This window comes from Chelonoidis abingdonii, chromosome 26 (assembly GCF_003597395.2).
Source record: "Chelonoidis abingdonii isolate Lonesome George chromosome 26, CheloAbing_2.0, whole genome shotgun sequence".
In the NCBI taxonomy this organism is placed as follows: domain Eukaryota; kingdom Metazoa; phylum Chordata; order Testudines; family Testudinidae; genus Chelonoidis; species Chelonoidis abingdonii.
Genome location: NC_133794.1, coordinates 8,383,833 through 8,398,084, shown reverse-complemented (window position 1 = coordinate 8,398,084; position 14,252 = coordinate 8,383,833). Strand labels below are relative to the sequence as shown.

The window sequence follows — 14,252 nt, the reverse complement described above, 5'->3', positions numbered from 1 at the left end:
GGTAGTGCCGCCTAGGAGGACACACTGGTGCTGGGCACTGCACAAACCCAGAACATGACAGCCCTGGCCCAAAGGGCTTCCAACGGGCCCCTTTGCAGAATTCTCCCAGAACAGTGCGTAAAAACGTGTTACTAACAATCCCCCGGGTGGAGAAGTACTGGGACAATTCAGTGTCAAGGGCCAGATGCTGCTCCAGGGCTGCAGGAACTCCCGTGCAGCCCGTGGAGTCACTCTGGCTTTTTACCTTGGTGTACTCGAGAGCAGGATTTGGCTCGTGCTTGGAGATCTTCACGGGAAAACACAATGGCTTCATTTTGGAATTCTTTGTACTGGCCTGGCAGCAGGGACATCACCCCAAGCCCTGCCTTTGGGGGGGACCCTGCCCCCAGGAAGGGGGGGAATAGACGTCTGAGCACAGGCTATCTGGGCAGGCTGGCCCCCGGGCATTCTCCTAAGAGTCCAGCTTCCACCCCAGTGCAGTATGGAGGGATCATGCTGGGGGCTGGGCGGGAATGTCAGACCTCTACTTTCATTTTCGCCCTGCTGGGCTACCAGGGGCCACGCAGCAGCTGCTTCAGCCCCAGGCTCAGGGATGGGAGAGAGTTTGTCAGCACTTGGCCTCTATTCACAACTGCCTGGCTTTCACCCAGCGACCTCCATAAGTAGCTGCAATTTCAGCCTGGGAGGCAGAGAGGGTACAACCAACCATTGCTCAGTGGGGAAATGAAGGCAGAGACTTGACCAAGGTCACAATGAAAATCTGTTATAAAGCTAGAGAGAGAACCCAGGAGTCCTGGGTGGCTTCTGGCCGCCTGCTCTAACCCATTAGACTCCACCTCCCTCCCGGAGCTGGGATAGAACCAAGGAGTCCTGGGGTTCCCAGCCCCCTGCTCAGACCCACTAGACCCCTGGTCCTCTTGCTGTCACCAGCAATGTGCTTTTCCCAACTCACAGGTGAGAACCCAGGTGTCCTGATTGCTTAGGCACCTGCTCTTCCTGCCAAACCACTTCTAAAGCCAGCACCTTGCTTACTTTCCCCTCTGCCTGCTTCCCTGGGCCCAGGATCAGCCGTGCCCCCCACCATGCCCATTGCCCAGGGAAGGTGATGAAGGGCTCCAGTATGGCTCAGACATGCTGGGGCAGGGGGAGGGAGGGCTGGTTTATTCCTCTCGCTGTCACCCCCTCCCCACACATACACACACTGTTCTGCCGGAGCCTCAATGGAGTTACTGTCCATGTGCCGCTTGGCCCAGTCCGAGTCAGCAGCCCAGGATTCAGATGGAAAATTCCATGCCCACGAAGCTCCCCAGCCGGCCCCAAGCAGCAGGATGCCTCAGGCCGCAATCGCAGGCCTCAGCATATCAAAGGAGGCCATTATTCCCAGGCTCGCTGCCGTGCCACGAGTGATGCAATGCTGCCAGTCCAGCACACTTCAGCCCGCAGGCTCCCAGTTTTGTAAGAGGGGGCACTTCACGTGGCATTGGTGAGACACCACCTCTGGGGTGGGACACAGTCAGTTTAACCATCCCATAGCAACACCCCAAGGGAACTGCTCGCCCAGTGCTGAAATGCAGCCTCATCTGGGGTGGAACATTCCAGCTGCTCCACAGCCACACAGCACCACAACACATTGAGGGCAGAGAGTGGGTGGGCGGCCGCACCCACAATGTCAGACATGCAGCGGGAAGGTAACGCAGCCCCATGCACTAAGCCTGGGATGTGGAGGGATGGAGGAGGGGCTGGGCTGACAGTCCCAGGGGCTGCTCACGCTGGCCTGCAGCTTGAGCTCATTTCTAGACCAGTGCTCTGCACTTCTGCAGCCCCAGCCCAGGCGTCTCTGTTGGGCACCCACAGCAACTAATTTGTGAGGTACCTCAGTGCCTCCTGCTCTGGGTGGGGGAGGCCAAGGCAGCCAGACCCGTCCATGGCCATATGCCAGGTTCCCCAGCTCCTCAGGCCGCTCTGGGGACAGAGCAGGAAGTTAGACCTGCACACGACCCCCCGCTGCAGCCAGGCTCTGGCTTCTGCCTCCTGGCACTTAAACACCCGCCTGGGCAACCCAGCAAAGTCGGGCCCAGCTTGGCGGCCAACGGGAGCCTTTGAGTCCCTGCCAGAGAGGGAATCATTGCAGCTGGAGCAAGGGGGGGTGGGGGAGATATCGATTCCCAGTCTATTTCAGGGAGAACAAATCAACAGCGAGACAGGTGCTGAGCCCAGTGCAGACACCCGGGGATATTAGTTACCATCCAAGGGCATCAGAGTTTCCACATGGGCTCAACGTGCAAATCCCACTGTCTAAGCTGTTCCTACAGCCTGGCTTGAGCTGAAATCATAGCCCCTCGGCAGGGTGGGCTGTTGTTACAGACAGTGCAGGATTGCAGGGGAGCCTCGGCCCAAAAGCAGCGCTGAGCCAGGGCCGCGCCGAGAGGCCTTGCACGGCTCTCCATACTGGTACAGGCGGCTCCGTGTTGCTTTTATTTTTGTGTCAGTGATTCATCTCCTGCTCTGGTGCCAGGCTGCTGCCATTCAGCGCTGCGAATGCTGGTGCTGCTCACCAGAGGCTGCAGGCCATGGGTGCACGTTCACTTGTGCATCACAAGCCCAGGCAGGCGGATGGGACGGGATGGGCATAGGAGCCAGCTGATCCACAGGCCGGGCTTGCCCTGGGTTCAGCCACTCAGTGACATGCTGATGCGCCGGGAAGCCAGCTCGCTAGTCATTGCCGCTGGGTGGAATGAGTCAGGAGGGTTCTCGGCCCAGCTAGCCCCACTGCTGGCCAGTCTGGGACCCAAAGGGCCGTGGGGACTAAACATCAAGCTGGCCCCAGCAGGGGGGGTTTGAGGCACATGGGCAGGGCTCTCCTGGGGCAGGACAGGCCCATGCTGGAGCTGCACAGGGGGTCGGTCTCCAGGGCTCGATCCCCTTAGAGGGAAGCCAACCCCCCCCTCCCCCGCCCCGGAATTTACACCAGAGGGATGTGAAAGGAGCGACTGAGCCAGACTGCCAGCCAGGGCTTCCTGTGTCACCACTTCATCAGCCCCACCGACCTGCCGGAGACAGTGCTGCCTGCCAATCGCCAGCAGCAGCCAGGAGCTCAGCACTGATCTGGGGCTCCCAGCTCCTGCCAAGAGCTCATCAAGGCCACCAGTATGCCCAGCAGGAGACACTGTTCAGGTCAGGGCTAGACGTAAATCTCGGCTTGTCAGCCGCCAGAGCAGCTGGAACATCCTCCAGCCCACGGGAAGTCATTTTAGAACACGGGCGAGAGGCCACCGGTCCTGCTGTGTCCCCGAGAACAGGATCTGGGGACACTTCAGACCATCTGAGTCAGCACCCAAGGTCCGTCCAGTGTTGCATCTCCGACAGCAGCCGCAGGGAAAGCGGCTGGACACCCCCCAGCTGGGAGGCGTGCGATCCATCTGACCCCCCGCAAGGCCTCATCTCTGTCCCAAAGACAGACCAGCTTCCACTCTGAAGCAGGAGGTTCTGTATCCCTCCCCAACGTCCGGTTCATAAGGGGCCCAGTGCAATGGGGCCGCGGCCCCAAATCTGCCAGCGTTTCTGGGCAATCCCCACTGCCAGCCGCAGCGGTACGGCACAAGCAGGAGAGAGAGGTACGGCTACCAGGATGTTTTTTATTTCAATATATTAAATATATATTAATCAGAAAAAAGTCACGTATGGTAAATCCCGAAAAAATACACAAATATAAATGTTGATTTTTTGTTTTACATACAAGTTTATATACAGGAAAAGGCCAAAACGAGAGAGGAAGCCCTCCCAGGCACAGAAAGCCATGTGGTTGTCAGCCGATAGAACAACAAAATAGGCATCTCCCTCCCAGCCTTCCTAGTGCCCCTTCGCGTCTCTCGCTGCCTCTGCAGTTCTCAGCCGTATTTACAAGGTTTAAACTCCCTCTATTTACAGAGACGTCTCTGCAGCAGACAGGCGGGAAGCATCCCATGTGCCATGCCCATGGCACATGTCCGTCGTTCCTTGGGCAGTGCTGCAAAAGCACAAGTGAGGCAAGAAGCCGCTGGGAGGGTCTGGAAACTGCTTGGTTCCGGCAGCTGGGGATGGAGGAGCCCACTCCCGGCACAATCCTTGCCTGGCCGCAGGAGGCCGCAGGTGGGCAGGGCAGGGCAGGGCACTCCTGCATGTGTCTCAGGACCAGCCCCTCCTACCCAGCATGGTAAAGCGCCAGTCGTTGCAAGCAGTGAGTACAGAGCCGGGGCTGAGTGGGGAGCTGTGGGCACAAGGATATTGGGCATCTGAGTGCATCACCTTAAAGGCACATCAGGGTTCTCCACAGAGAAATACGTCGTGATCCATGGGTTTGGTACACGAGATGGGATGCGGAAGCCGAGCGCGGGTCAACCACCAGGAGGTGCGCAGGTCTCTGCCCACTTCCGACAAGTCCTTGCGATCCCGGCTGGCAGTGGGGCTCGCCCCCCCCTCGGTCTCTGGAAATGCTCCGTTGATCGTCCCTCCCTCTCCGCGCAGGGGGGGAGACATGTCCGTCAAAAGTCCTGTTTTATAAAGCGAGTGAGCTCCCCATGGCATGTGCCTCTCAGGTCCCAGGGGGCTGCTCCCCCCTCAGAAGGGCAATGTGTCCATGAAGATTTTGTCCACGATGGGAGGTGGTGGCACCAGGTCCTCCAGCTTCAGGTAGAAGATGCGCTGCAGGCCCTGCGTGCAGAGGGTACGCAGCTCCGGCAGCTTGCCCAGCAGCTTGGACAGGCAGTTGGGGCGGATCTGCTCACTCGTGGTGGACGTCACATGGTCCTTAAGGCAGCTGATGATTTGGTTCTGGAGATCCTCCACTTTCTTGGGGTCCTTCAGCCCGTGGCGGTCTGGAAAGGAGGAGAGGGGTGGTCACTCCCAGCCCAGCCTAGATCCTATGGGCCATGGCAAAACAGGCTTGTGCTCCTGCTGCTGCCTCCTGAACTGCCCCCCAACCCCTGGCCTGTCTCATCCACCCCAAAGAGCAGACAATCTCTGAGGGTAATGGCATGTTCTGAATGCACCCTTTAACACAAAACCCTCTTTGACCAGCAAGGCATTCTGGGAACTGTAGTTCGCAGCATGCCCCTGGGAATTTGAGGCTGTGGCAAGGCATGCTGGGAAAAGGGCAGGAGTATATACAGGCTCTAGGGCCCCAGCACGCCTGCCTTGCTGATTGAGCCAGGTTGTGCTGAAAGCCTGGTTTAAAGAGACAAGCAGATCCTGACAGAGCCTCAGCCCCCCACAAACAGGCCTAACTGTCCAGGCCTGCCTAGAGATTTGGGGTGTCCCCTCCCCCCCGAGATCTTCCTCAGGCCTGGTTCTCAGAGGGGGGTGCGGAAGTCAGGCCCCTCCAAGGAGTTTCATGCTGCATGAAATCAGGAGTCACTCCTGAAAGTTAATAATGGTCAGAGCGAATTCCGCCCCTCGAGGAGCAGAATGGGAGAGTGGAGAGCTGGAGGAAGCCAGTGGCTGGAGGAAACAAGCTCGCTTAGGGTTCCTGAGCCTTCTCCCACAGCACGAACCCCGCTCAGGCCCCGGTCACGGCTTGCACAAGGCTCTCCTAGTGTTACCGCCCCACCAGCGTGAGCAGTGCAATAACCCCCCAGCCCAATGCCACAGAGGGTGTCGGGGTCCGAGCTGGGATCAGACCCTCTGGCTCCCGTCCAGTGACCAGACTTGCCAATCCCTCCCCCAGAAGCCGCGCAGCAGGAAGGTGCAAAGCCACCCCACCTGTGATGATGACAAGAGCTGTGAGGCAGGAGAAGGAGGGGACGTCGATGCTCATGCGGTGCAGGCTCTGGGAGAACTCGAGGATGGAGTCAATCCACTCCCCGAAGCCCCGCACACACTGCATCCGGTGAAGCACCACCCCGTTGCAAAAGATCAGCTTGCCTTCCTCCGGCTTCGACCTGCAAGGGACAGGGCAGAGCCACACGCGGTCAGGAGAGAACGGAGGGCAAGCCAGGGGCTCTGCCGGCAGCAGATTGGGAGGGAGGCAGGAAGCCGGGTCAGAGCAGAAACCAGAGATGTAACAGAGGGAGCCTGAGCAGAAGGGAGTAGCGGTGACAGGATCCCGGCCCAGTTAGCCAGGCACTAGGGGCCCTACGCAGCAGGTCTGATGTTCATAGACTCTGGCACCACAGGACCAATCACAGAATATCAGGGTTGGACAGGACCTAGTCCAATCCCCTGCTCAAAGCAGGATCAATCCCCAGACACATTTTTGCCCCAGATCCCTAAGTGGCCCCCGCTCAAGGATTGAACTCATGACCCTAGGTTGAGCAGGCCATTGCTCAAACCGCTGGGCTGGGCTGTCCAAGTGGAGGGGATGACCTGAGCCACAGCCTCCTTTGAAACGCTAACAGTAGATGGTTTTGCCCAAGGCCCTGATCTCCGTGCCCATCCATGACCCAGGCTGCCACATCGCCATCCCGTATCTCTAATCTCAGCGTCCAGTGGCCACCTGGCTCTGGATGGGGCCAGGGGGTTATGAAGCTGAGGGGGAGTTACCTGTAGGCCAGCCGCAGAATAAAGAGCTCCAGGAATGCAGATTCCAGAAGCAGGTCCTGATCCTCCTTGGGGAGCTCCTGGAACCCTTGGATCTTCTCCGCCCACTTGCGGATCACATCCATGGAGCCGGTGAGCAGGTCGTAGAACTGCTGCACATCCACGCAGTCCTCCTTCTCGAACTGGTAGGAGAGAGACTCCTGGAACTGCCAAGCACACAAGCAGGGTTAGCTTCCCTGAGGGCCTGGGAAGCTACTCATTGCAGTTCAGGTCCTGGGCGAGTGGCCAGGGCTGCATCTCTCAAAGCCATTGTACACCCTCCAGGTTAGCACATGGGCAGCAGAGAGACAGGAACCTGCACCCATCTGGGCCTGGGCGTTTGCTGCTGCCTAGCACTGGCAGCAGGACTCCTGGGTTCTCATTTGGGCTGCAGGAAGGAGTGTGTCTAATGGTTAAAGGGAGGAGGGCTGGGAGTCAGGACTCCTGGGTTCTCTGCTACTGGCTTAATCTGTGACTTTGGACAATTAATTGCACTGCCCTGCCTCAGTTTCCCCCAAGTAAAATGGGGATCGCCCCTAACTCACTGGGGCATTGGGAGGGTTAATGGTTTACTGTTTCTGAAGGTCACGGAGCTCCCTGGATGAAAGGAGCTGGATTGGTCTCTGAGCCTCCAGGCCAGCTGGCATTCCACTGCCGAGGTCATAGCCCAAAGCTCCAGGTCCTGGATAAATTCAACGACAGACTCAAACAGTTGGTGAGATTCATTTGCAGATAAAAGCGTCCTGTGGCACCTTATGGACTAACAGACATCTTTTAGTCTATAAGGTGCCACAGGACTCTTTGCTGCTTTTACAGATCCAGACTAACACGGCTACCCCTCTGATATTTGCAGATAAAGCCATCTGGGTGCAGAATGCTGGGCAGAGAACCCAGGCGTCCTGACTCTTAGCCCCCTTTAGCTACTAAATAACACAACCTCCTAGGGCCCAAAAGAGAACCCAGGAATTCTGCAGCCAGGGCTAGGTGCTAGATACCCTGCGTGCATGTGGGAAGCTGATTGGGTCAGGTAAGCCTGAATGTGTGGTCAGCACACACTGCCCCATGAGCACTGTGCTGCTTTCCTCTGAAAGCCTGAGACCTCCCAAGCCACAGGAAGCCCCATAGCAAGGCAGGGCATGGCTGGCCCCATGGGACAAGCCAGGCACAGACAGGTGGTGGCACATTGGTGGCACAGCCTGGAACAGAACCTCCGAATCCTGCCTCTTGGTTCTCTGCTCCAACTCACTCTCCCTTCCTAGGGCTGGGGAACGGACCCAGGAGTCCTGCCTCCTAGCTCTCTAACCGCTGGATAACACTGCCTTCCCAGAGCTGGGAAGAGAACTCATGTGCCCCGCGCACTAGCCAGCAGACCATGCTGCCCCATTCGTACAGTGCCAGAGCTTGGTCTTGAGTCCAGGATCCCTTCTCTAACCGCCCACAGGCCCAGGGCTTCAACCCCAAAGGTCCGCTGACACGTGGGCTGCACACGGTTCCCTTCCCAGGCAGCAAACCAGCCCTTGGAGGCGCCCTTGCTCCGGGAGCCCCAGGATCCTGACCCCCGGCTGCAAGCAGCAGGTACCTTGGAATAGTCCAGCTTGGTGGCACTGGGTACGGAATCGACGTGCGCCCTGATGAGCGATGTGATGAGGCTGACAGGGGAGGCGTCCTGGGCCTGCTTGGGTTTGGACGGGAGCCGACCTCGGCGCCCCTTCAAGCTGTCCGTTCGGACCACTGAGAAGAGAGGAAAAGGGAACGCGGCTCAGGCAGAGGAAGGGGGTAGGTGGCACAGAGCGAATCCGGCTCAGGCTGTCATGGCTCTAAGCGGCCCCCTGGCCCCACAGATAAGCTGCCCCAGCACGTCAAGCGCTGGCAAAAGCAATGCTACCTAACCGCCGCCGGAACCGAGCGCGCCACAGAGAAGAGTGAGCAGAGAAAACGGAACACTGGGTGAGGAAGAGACTCAGCAGGGTGAGGACAGCTCTCTGCACATCCCGTCCCTGGTTGGTTGTGGCTGCAAAAAACACACGCGGAACAGCACGCACAAACAGATCCACGTGCACGGCTGGGGACTGGCTGCAAGCACACACAGGAGCTGGGGGCTGGGCAGGGGCTCACAGAAGTTTGCCCCCAGAACGTTGGAAAATCTGGGGAGATCGGATGGTTCTGGTGCTGTGTCCACCCACTCGTGTCCAAGTCTCACAAGAACAGCTACTGTGTTCCTTGTGAGATTCCAGCCACGTCTCCCCCACCCTCTGCCCATCCTGTTCTGGATCCAGCCTGGAATCACAGTCACAGAAAAGCAAGTGATGCTAAATTGGTGGGAGCTGCAAGAAAACAGCAGCATGAGACTGGGCCTGGAAGAGTGCAAGTCAATAGACCTGTGGACAAAGAAGCAGCGTCGTGTCCCGGCAGCGGGATGGGGGAACTGGGCAGCAGCAGAGCTGGAGTGGTGCCGGAAGCAGGAGTCAGGGCTCAGCTCCCAGGAACACACGAGATTTGTTATGGGGGCTGTTGGGCTGGACAACACCGGCTCTCCAGTCTGCGCAGTCGTCGTCACCACCCAGGGATTTTCCCTAAACCCCAGCTTAGCTAGAGCCAGCCTGGCAGGGGGACACCACCCGTCGAGCTCTGTACCTTCTTTGACCATGCCCACGGCGAGGCACTTCTGGAAACGGCAGAACTGGCACCGGTTCCGCCGCCTCTTGTCCACAGGGCAGTCTTTGTTGGCCAGGCAGATGTACTTGGCATTCTTCTGTACCGTGCGCTGCAGGGAGGAGGAGAAACGAGGGAGCGCATCAGCCTCCGGCAAAGAGGGAGTGCGAGATCCTGGGTGCTCAGAGCCGGGCCCAGATGGAACAAAAGCCCTTCTGTCCTCCTGGTATTTTTATAGCAGTGTCCCCGCCCCACAGCGCCCAGTTTCCAGTTTCACATCCGAGGAGCCGTGTTCCCAGGACACAAGAGGGGGAGGGGAACATGTTGCTCTCCCGAGGTGTGTATGTGTGTGTGTGGGGGACAGCCAGCCACACCTGCACACTTCCATCTGCAGGCAGGGAAACTCGACTGCCTGCTCTTGGCCTGAGCAGTCGCTCCCCCGGGCCCCGAGTCCCCTGCCCTGCTCCCAACCCTGGGCACTCGGCGCCATCCTCCCGGCCCCAGACACGGCTTCTCTCCCCCGCAAAGAGCCAGCGCTGCACGACACAGGGACTGCAGCTGCTCCTCGAAGGGGCCTGGGTCTCAGCTCAACCTGAGGCCTCCCTGAGGTGCCTGGTGCTGGGCCAGAATCACTAGCCGCTTTGGAGACCCTGGGCCACGAGGCTCATCCCCCAGCCCTGCCCCCGATGCACAAGCTATGCACAGGCTTCCCCCTCCCCATTTGGGTAATGGAAGGAATCGGGGCCCAAGGGCACAAGGGAGGGAAACCACCAGAGCCACCAAGATCTTCCTACGTGACTGGTGGTTCAGAGCCCAGACCGAGCCCCCTGGGGCTGCGCACGGAGGCCGGTGCACTGGATAACAGGGGCCTCGGTGGTGGCTCTCTGCAGGACACTCTGCCCCCCCACTTCCCCAAGCCTGGCCCAGCCAGGGGCGCGCAGGGGCTCACCCCATGCAGAATGGCCAAGAGGAGACCCACAGACTCCTTCACTCGTCACATCCATCGGGGCTCCCTGAGGGACCCCACATACATACCAGAATCCTCTGCGCTGGCTGCAAAAGATTCTGGGGCCTGTCTGGGAGCAAGACCAGCCATGCGCTGGGGCCGGAGCAGGGAGGTTGTGATCCTGCCTGCTGGTGAGGGAAGCCGCTGGCTCTGTGGGTTCTCAGGCACTGCCCTGGGTCTCCCCTGGCCACACGTCCCCACCCCCAGCCCCGTACCTTGAAAAAGCCCTTGCAGCCCTCACAGGTGCGGACGCCGTAGTGCTGACAGGAGGCGTTGTCTCCGCACACGGCGCAGCGCCCCTCGTTGGCACCAGGGCTGCGCGTCTTGGCTGGCGATAGGGAGCCGTCCATCAAGGCGGGGCTCTCCAAGTGCGGAGAGGCCTGGCCCAGGGACAGGCCAGAAAAGCCCACCGGGGAGCTCTGGGAGAGCGCGAAGACCTCAGTGTCCAACCGGTGTACGGCGGCCGGCGGCACCTTGAGGGGGCTCTGGGGGACCCCGGGGCTGGGAGCCGAGGGGCCGAAGAAGAAGGCTGGCTGGGAAGAGTTGCTTTTCGGCTGCTCTGCCCAGGGCCTCATGCCCTCGTAGTTCTGAGTGGGCGAGTAGGGCCCAAAGGAGCTCTCCCACGCTGGGACCTGCGGGGTCTGGAAGCCTGGGGTGGACGGGGACGGGATGGAGCAGGGGCTGCCATAATAGTCTGAGCCGCTCGAAGACATGGTCTCGTCCAGTTGGCTGCTGAAGGAGCCGGGGTAGCAGCCGTACACCTGGACGTCCTCAAATTTGAAGGAGGTGGGTTGGCTGGAGGCTGGGATCTGGTACAAGAACGTGTCAAACTCCCCGCTGTAGTTGTCCATGAAGGTATTGAAGCTGGGCAGGGAGGTGGTGGCTGCGATCTCAGTGTTGACTAGGTCCATCGTGAACTTGCTGAGCTCGGGAGTCAGGAAGTCTGCCGCGTAGCGCTCACAGGGCCCTCCGCTCTGAGGCAAGGTCCCATGCTGCATTTGGATACAGGGCATCTCTGAGCAAGGGGGCAAAGGGAAAGGCAGAGGCGTTAACAACGGGCTGGAATCACACCCACTCCCCAGGCCATGGCTCCCCAGTCATCGCGGGGCACCAGCTCAGATGTGCAGCACGTGCCATGTGGGAGACAGGCTCTAGCCTTTCCCACAGGCTTTAGGGAAATGCCTCTGATCAGGGGCATATAGAGCCAACTGTGGATAAGGCACCGGACTAGGAACCAGGAGACTTGTCTTCTATTCCCAGCTCAGATGCCTTGGGCCAGTGGCTACTGTACCCCTCTCAGGAGTCTGATTTGTCTTGAATACCCCCCCCCCCCCATTTCATCTCACTTAAAAACGACTTGCTTACAAAATCAGACAAACATGCAAGTGTCCCAGCCTTGCTGTCACTGAACAATTGCCGACTTTCTCATTTTTACCACAGAATTATAAAATAAACCCATTGGAATATAAACACTGGCCTTACATTTCAGTGTATGCTACATAGAGCAGCATAACCCAGTCATTGTCCGTATGAACCTGTTTGTTCTGACTTCGGTAGTGCTTTCTGTGTCGCCTGCTGTAAAACCAGGCAAACACCTAGACGAGCTGACGTACACCCTGGAAGAGCTCTGCGTACCTCCGGGGGACAGGTTCCCTTGGTTGAGAACCACTGCCTGGGGCATGTCACCTTCCCTCCCATGCCTGTGCTCACCCTGTGAGCTCTGGGGGAGAGACTGTCTCACCAGCTCCTACCGTAATCTACATCATAATAGAGCGACAGGCCTAAAATCACAGGGGTGGCACTTTAGCAGCACTTGCTGTACAATAACGAATGGCCCTGATCCCAAGAGGTGCTGAACATAAAAGGAGCTGGCCAGGTCACAAAGAAGAGAAAGATTCTATCCCCAAGTGCCATGAGCTGGTCCCCCTGCCCGTCCCGATGGGGGGCCCTAAACCAACAAGCCAAGGCTGGCTGGACCATGGAGGCTGAGCTCTCCACTGCTCCTCGAAGTCGGTGCCTCGGTCGAGCCCAGCATGGGGCTTGCTGCTGCCTGAACTCGGGCTCTGCAGGTCCCGGAGGAGAGGGCCATTCGCATGAAAACCAAGCGCATTGGGGTGAAAACCCACAGAGGGAAATTTCACCAAACTCAGCATAAAATCTACCCGCTTGCTGACGTTTACATTGCTAGAAGCATCTGCTCTGCAGTGCCAAGGTGGGGGCTCGACTCTGCCTCAGTCACAGTGGTGTAAATCAGGAGTAACTCCACCCAAATCAACGGTATTGCACGAGCCCCTGGTGGGCTCCATGAACCGAGGTGTAAGGCCAACCCCCACCTTGGCCCCAGTGACCCGACAAGTGAATGGGGATAGGAATTCACAGAAGGAAGCTGTGAGCCTTGGCATGTGAGAAGAAATCGAGGACATGGCTATTCTGACAAGTTTGTACCTCACACCGGCCTGACATCAGCCAGTTCCTTCGCAGCCGTGGAGCAGTGCAAATTAAGGCCGTCAACGCTGCACTCAAAGTGTTGGAACCGGGCCTGAAGGTGGAGTCGCACGGCTGAGCCATTAGCCCCAGCTGGGAGGAATGGTGGTTCTTAGCTGGCCCCATGGGGCAGAAAGGCCATCACCTGAGATGCCTTCCCCACAAACAGAGGGAAGCACAGAGCTGCCAAAGGGCCTTGGTGGCCCTGCCTTGGGTTCCACACCTCCTGGGTGGGAGCGTTGGGCACAGAGTTTTGATCCTAATTCAAAAGCCTAACACACAGCACGGGCCAGACTCCAGGATCACTTGGCTCCTGGTTAGGAAGCTAAGTACAGGCCAGGTTCCCAGCAGGCCCTACGCACCTGCTCGCCTGAGCTCTTCGGACACTCCTGCCTCCCAAACTCCACAGCGGAGCGTGTCTCTGCTGCGTTCCCTCCCGCCAGCAGCCAGCAAAGGGAGCAACCAACTTTCACCGGCACCAAACGAGGCCACTTCCAACTCCGTTCTGACTAGAACCGGCCAAGCAGGGCTGAGCTGGCAGCTCTGCAAAGCGTCAGGGCTGTGATCGGATGGCGGACGCGGACGCAGAATGACGCCTCCAAGACCTGTGGCACACAGGCAGCTCGCTGGGTCGGTCCTACCTGAGGGGCTGCCGCAGCAGATGAGCAGAGTCCTGGCAGCCCTGGCACAGCACAGACATAGCAAGAGCCAGGCCCTGCCCCAAAGGTGTCAGTCTCGGCAGACAAGACAGACAGAGAGAGGAGAAGGGACTTGCCCAGGGCCATGCTGTAGGATACCCAGGCGTCCGGCACCCCAGCCCAGCGGGTCCTGTCTGTGCACTCGTTCAAGAACTCTGCAAACCCAGCACCCTGATTTTCCAGGCCCATCCTAGTGCCCCCCGACTGACCTGCTCCCCTCACTGGGTAGAGTTCTGTGCCTGTCTCCAGGCACCTGAAGGACCAGCAGGCTGACTCAATGCACACTGGGCTCAGGGCACGGTGCCCCACCAGGTCGGTTCCATGTTACCACTGTTTCCCTCCTAGGGGGACCAAAAACACTCCTGTTGGCTTGGCATGCCCCCAACCACAGCCCCGAGCACTTCGCGTTTTGCATCTGGACCCACGCAGTCCCCTCACCCCTAGCTCCAGAGGAGTCATCTTGCTCTCGAGTTCTCACATTGAACCTGTGGCAGAAGAGGTGTTTGATAACTACTGCCGGCGCAGAACTGTAACTGACCCGCGCCGCTTTGCCAGCTCACTTTCCTTTCCGACACATGCTGGCCGGCCAGCCTCCCTTTCTCAAGCCGGGCAGCAGCAAGGCTGGAACAGCAGATGGGGCCATATAGAGGAGAGACGTAACAAGAGTCCCCAGGCAAGCTGAAAGCCAAGACAGAAGTAACCCTTGCAGCAAGATGATAATGTAACTCATATCGCAGACCTTTAAAGGTCACCTTCTGATTGGCCGGGAAGCAGTCCTTAACAGCCTGCAAAGGACGGCGGAATGTGGAGACATAGGAATTCCCAGCAGCGTTGACACAGCTGCACCATCAAACAAGGTT

General features: G+C 58.7%; 1 protein-coding gene across 1 annotated transcript in view; it reads right to left on the bottom strand.

The window, feature by feature from the left end:
* Window positions 1–3,621: 3,621 nt before the first annotated feature.
* The window catches only part of NR4A1 (nuclear receptor subfamily 4 group A member 1), a 28,493-nt gene continuing 17,862 nt past the window's right edge, over window positions 3,622–14,252 (bottom strand). Inside the window, exons 2-7 of the mRNA XM_075061143.1 lie at window positions 10,426–11,225; window positions 9,187–9,316; window positions 8,132–8,283; window positions 6,517–6,719; window positions 5,737–5,915; window positions 3,622–4,853 (exon numbers count right to left, since the gene is read on the bottom strand). Of these exons, the coding sequence (XP_074917244.1) occupies window positions 4,597–4,853; window positions 5,737–5,915; window positions 6,517–6,719; window positions 8,132–8,283; window positions 9,187–9,316; window positions 10,426–11,223 (1,719 nt within the window). The 5' untranslated portion in view covers window positions 11,224–11,225 and the 3' untranslated portion in view covers window positions 3,622–4,596. The remainder of the gene's footprint in view (window positions 4,854–5,736; window positions 5,916–6,516; window positions 6,720–8,131; window positions 8,284–9,186; window positions 9,317–10,425; window positions 11,226–14,252) is intronic.